We start from the raw sequence: 3,296 nt of genomic DNA, 5'->3' as shown, positions 1-3,296 counted from the left end.
CTAGTAATCTCCCGACTATTCCCGAAGGTTCGAGAGAAGTGGCGTGACATTAGTCACATGACCTCGCTCACACAACAATATTTAACCCTCTATGCATGGTCATCCTTTACTGAGCATGTCACAAGGGATTTGGTGACTTACATACAAAATTTAATTAAACTACTTTTTGTTTATGTTATAACAATTAGTATAGCATAAAAATCATAGATAATAATCCATATTTTAATGGTATATACGTTTTAACTTCTTAATTTTATAACGCAATATTTAAGAAAATCCTGAATTTCCTTTAGTGTGAGAAATGTGACATTATTTCTCTAGGCTTTCCCTCTTCTCTAATTTATTCACCACCCATCCAATAAGTAATAACATAAATTACTATTTATGATATTGTCATCTCTCAGACAAAGCATAATATTTATAGCCTTCAATCTTGTTTGGTTATAGAGCCATCAAATAGAACATCAGACCCCTCTTGCCACACCCACCTGTCACGTCCTCATTTTTAGGATTTGTCAATAGTTATCTATTACATTTAATACTATATTATTTATAACCAATAGAAAGCCAAGGTTTCATTTATCATGTGACATATTATATTAAGTTATTTTCGGTATAGAGGATTGTCAATATCTCTTCCAGTACAAGCTTTGTTCCCACGAGAAACATATAGAATAGCTTGGGTGTATTTGTAATGGCTCTTTTCACATAGTTAGGAAGCCAGAAAACTGTGATAGTTATGGAACATTGTCTGCTTTTTGCATGTTATTGTTCTATGTTCTCTGATGCATTATTTAATTAAATTAATAATTATTTAGTTCACTCCTACCATTAGTATAAAAAAAAAAGAATGTAAAAATAGGAATCTCTTTAGGTTAGTTAAGGTTAGATTAAGTAAAATAAATAGTAATATAATAAAAAAAATTTCATGAGGCATGCATGCGAGCAGATCAGAGTAGCTTCTGGGTAATGTAATGTACTTCAATAAGGATAAATTGGAAACTACCATTTATTGTAAACCTTTCTCTGTGATATTTTTACCACATCAACAATCTTGTAACACTAAATCTCAAAAACTAGTTTTTTACTTTTATGTGGCTAGGATACAAAAATTATGTTGTAAACAGGATAATATTAATGATGAGTTATTATTAATTAAGCACATTGTAGTAGAAAGAGGTTTTAAATCCTGATGTTGTTAACAGAGCTGTCAAAAACTAAAACCAGGGATAAAAATATTAAGTTAAAACCATTTGCTGAAAAAAGTAAAAAGAATGTTTAGTACTATCATTATACCAGGCTTATCTTGTCAAATATTGAAAAAATTAAAAAACAAATAAATATTTTTCCAATATACAAACTGATAAAGAAAGTTAGCCAAATTCTTAATACAACTAAAAATAAAATTGATTTAATGGTAAAATTAAGTATATATAAAATATCATGTGAATGTAAAAAACTTGTATAGGACAAACTCGAAGAAATTTAAAATTCAGAATGAATGAACACAAAAGAAACGTTAAAAACAATAATATTACTATTTGACCTTTAGCAGAAGGTGTTAGTGAAACTAATTACACGATTCAATGGGAAAAAATTGTTATTTTAGCACAAAACTGGAAATTTAATTGGTATGAATATATGTGAATCTATTGAGATAATTAAATGTAAAAAAAATAATTTTAAATTATTGAATAAGGATGATGTACCCGATGAAACTGTTGTCAGTAGATGGTGTGAAATTCTTTATTATGTAAATTTGTGATCTGGTAATTGTATAAATAAGTGTTTTTTTTTTTTGCAAAACATTACACTCCTGAGGATGCCGCAGTGATATACATTGAAACATGTAGAGTGTATGAGACTTTTTTGCAGTATCTTGTTTTTTTTACTACTTTTTATCCTATACAGTAAGTTATTTGTATTTTGTTATTTTGAGACTGGAAACAGTCTCATTTTTAGAACTGTGTATAAAGTAATTGTTGGTTTTAAAAAAACTGTGATTTTTTAACATATCATTCTTCATTCTAAAATGTCATTAATATGTTTTAATGTATATACTGGTGTTTTTCAGATGACCACACTGGAAACAGTTGAAACGGAAAAAGCTCTAACAGCAGTTGTGTCTCTTTTGAGCATGGTCATTAAAAGGTTGGAATTAATGCTGTTCCTAAAGGAAAAAAACCTTAGGAATATGAGCCAGAAGCTAGATATATAAAGTATTTGAAAAATTAAATATTATTTCATAGAATTGTTTTACATAAAGATACATCTTTCTATTTTTGCCAGCTTTGGACTGAATTTGCCCTTAAAAACAATTCTGTAAAAGTGTATTACATCATATCATAACATAGGGGGGATGCAGTGCCAGATTTAGGCATAAACTAAACAAGCTACAGCTTAGGGCCTCACAAAATTTCAGATTTTTTCTTCTTCTGTATTTTAAGATTTTATCTATGAGAGAGATTAAGCCAGCCAAATGATAAATATGTAATTTTTCACTTTAAATACCTTGCTATTAAATAATTAAAAGGTATATATATATATATGTTTTTAATTTTTTTGTTGCGACCCAAGGTCCTGTTTTGGTATGCACCTTTGTGAGACTTTCTGGTGTAACTTTTTAACAAGGGGCCTCCAAGCTTTATATAGCTTAGGGCCTCACCAAGTCTAAATCTGGCACTGGGGGGATGTATCATATAAAGATGATTTTAGTTGGACCTGACATCAGTGTTACTGTCAATTATGTTGTATGTGCTGGGAGCCAGTCTAGTTTATTACAGTGACAGTGTACACATTAGTAACTCCACAATACACTTTAACTTTCAGATGCTTTGCTGGGAACATGGGAGACTACAAAGAAACAGCAAAAAAAAAAGCATTTTTAGATATTTTAGAAAATGATGCTAACTGTTGTAAAACACTGGATGGCTTTTTTAGGCAAAACAGTATTGATATGAGCACTTCTGTAATAATTATTTAACATTGAACAACTGATATTTGACATTTTTCACAGCAAAATTTGTGGTACAAGAGTGACACTTACTCCCAATGATTTGGATATTAGGCCTATTATTTAGGCCTATTCAATATTATTCATTTCTAAAGTGCAGCCTTGTTTGTTGTTTTTGTGTTCACTTTCGTATTTTGTTTTGTTTTTAGGCCTAGAACTTTTACTGCATTTTGTAGGCCTAACTGTTTGTTGTTTTTTTTTTTTAACTGTCCTTGGTACGTTTGGTTTGTCTATTGGTGGAGCTATTTTCAGTTGTTTGCTGTTACGTTTTAGGCTAACTTAA

The 3,296-nt window shown here is 29.8% G+C and overlaps 1 protein-coding gene across 2 annotated transcripts in view; it reads left to right on the top strand.

Moving 5' to 3' along the window:
- LOC106464195 (RRP12-like protein) overlaps positions 1-3,296 on the top strand; it is a 150,038-nt gene that overhangs the window by 24,838 nt on the left and 121,904 nt on the right. For both annotated transcript variants that reach the window (XM_013924320.2, XM_022391898.1), the window contains exon 4: positions 2,075-2,151. In XM_013924320.2, coding sequence (XP_013779774.1) covers positions 2,075-2,151 — 77 coding nt within the window. The remainder of the gene's footprint in view (positions 1-2,074; positions 2,152-3,296) is intronic.

This window comes from Limulus polyphemus, unplaced genomic scaffold (assembly GCF_000517525.1).
Source record: "Limulus polyphemus unplaced genomic scaffold, Limulus_polyphemus-2.1.2 Scaffold1585, whole genome shotgun sequence".
Taxonomy (NCBI): Eukaryota; Metazoa; Arthropoda; class Merostomata; order Xiphosura; family Limulidae; genus Limulus; species Limulus polyphemus.
The sequence above is the reverse complement of the archived record's forward strand: the minus strand, read 5'-3'. Positions and strand labels throughout refer to the sequence as shown.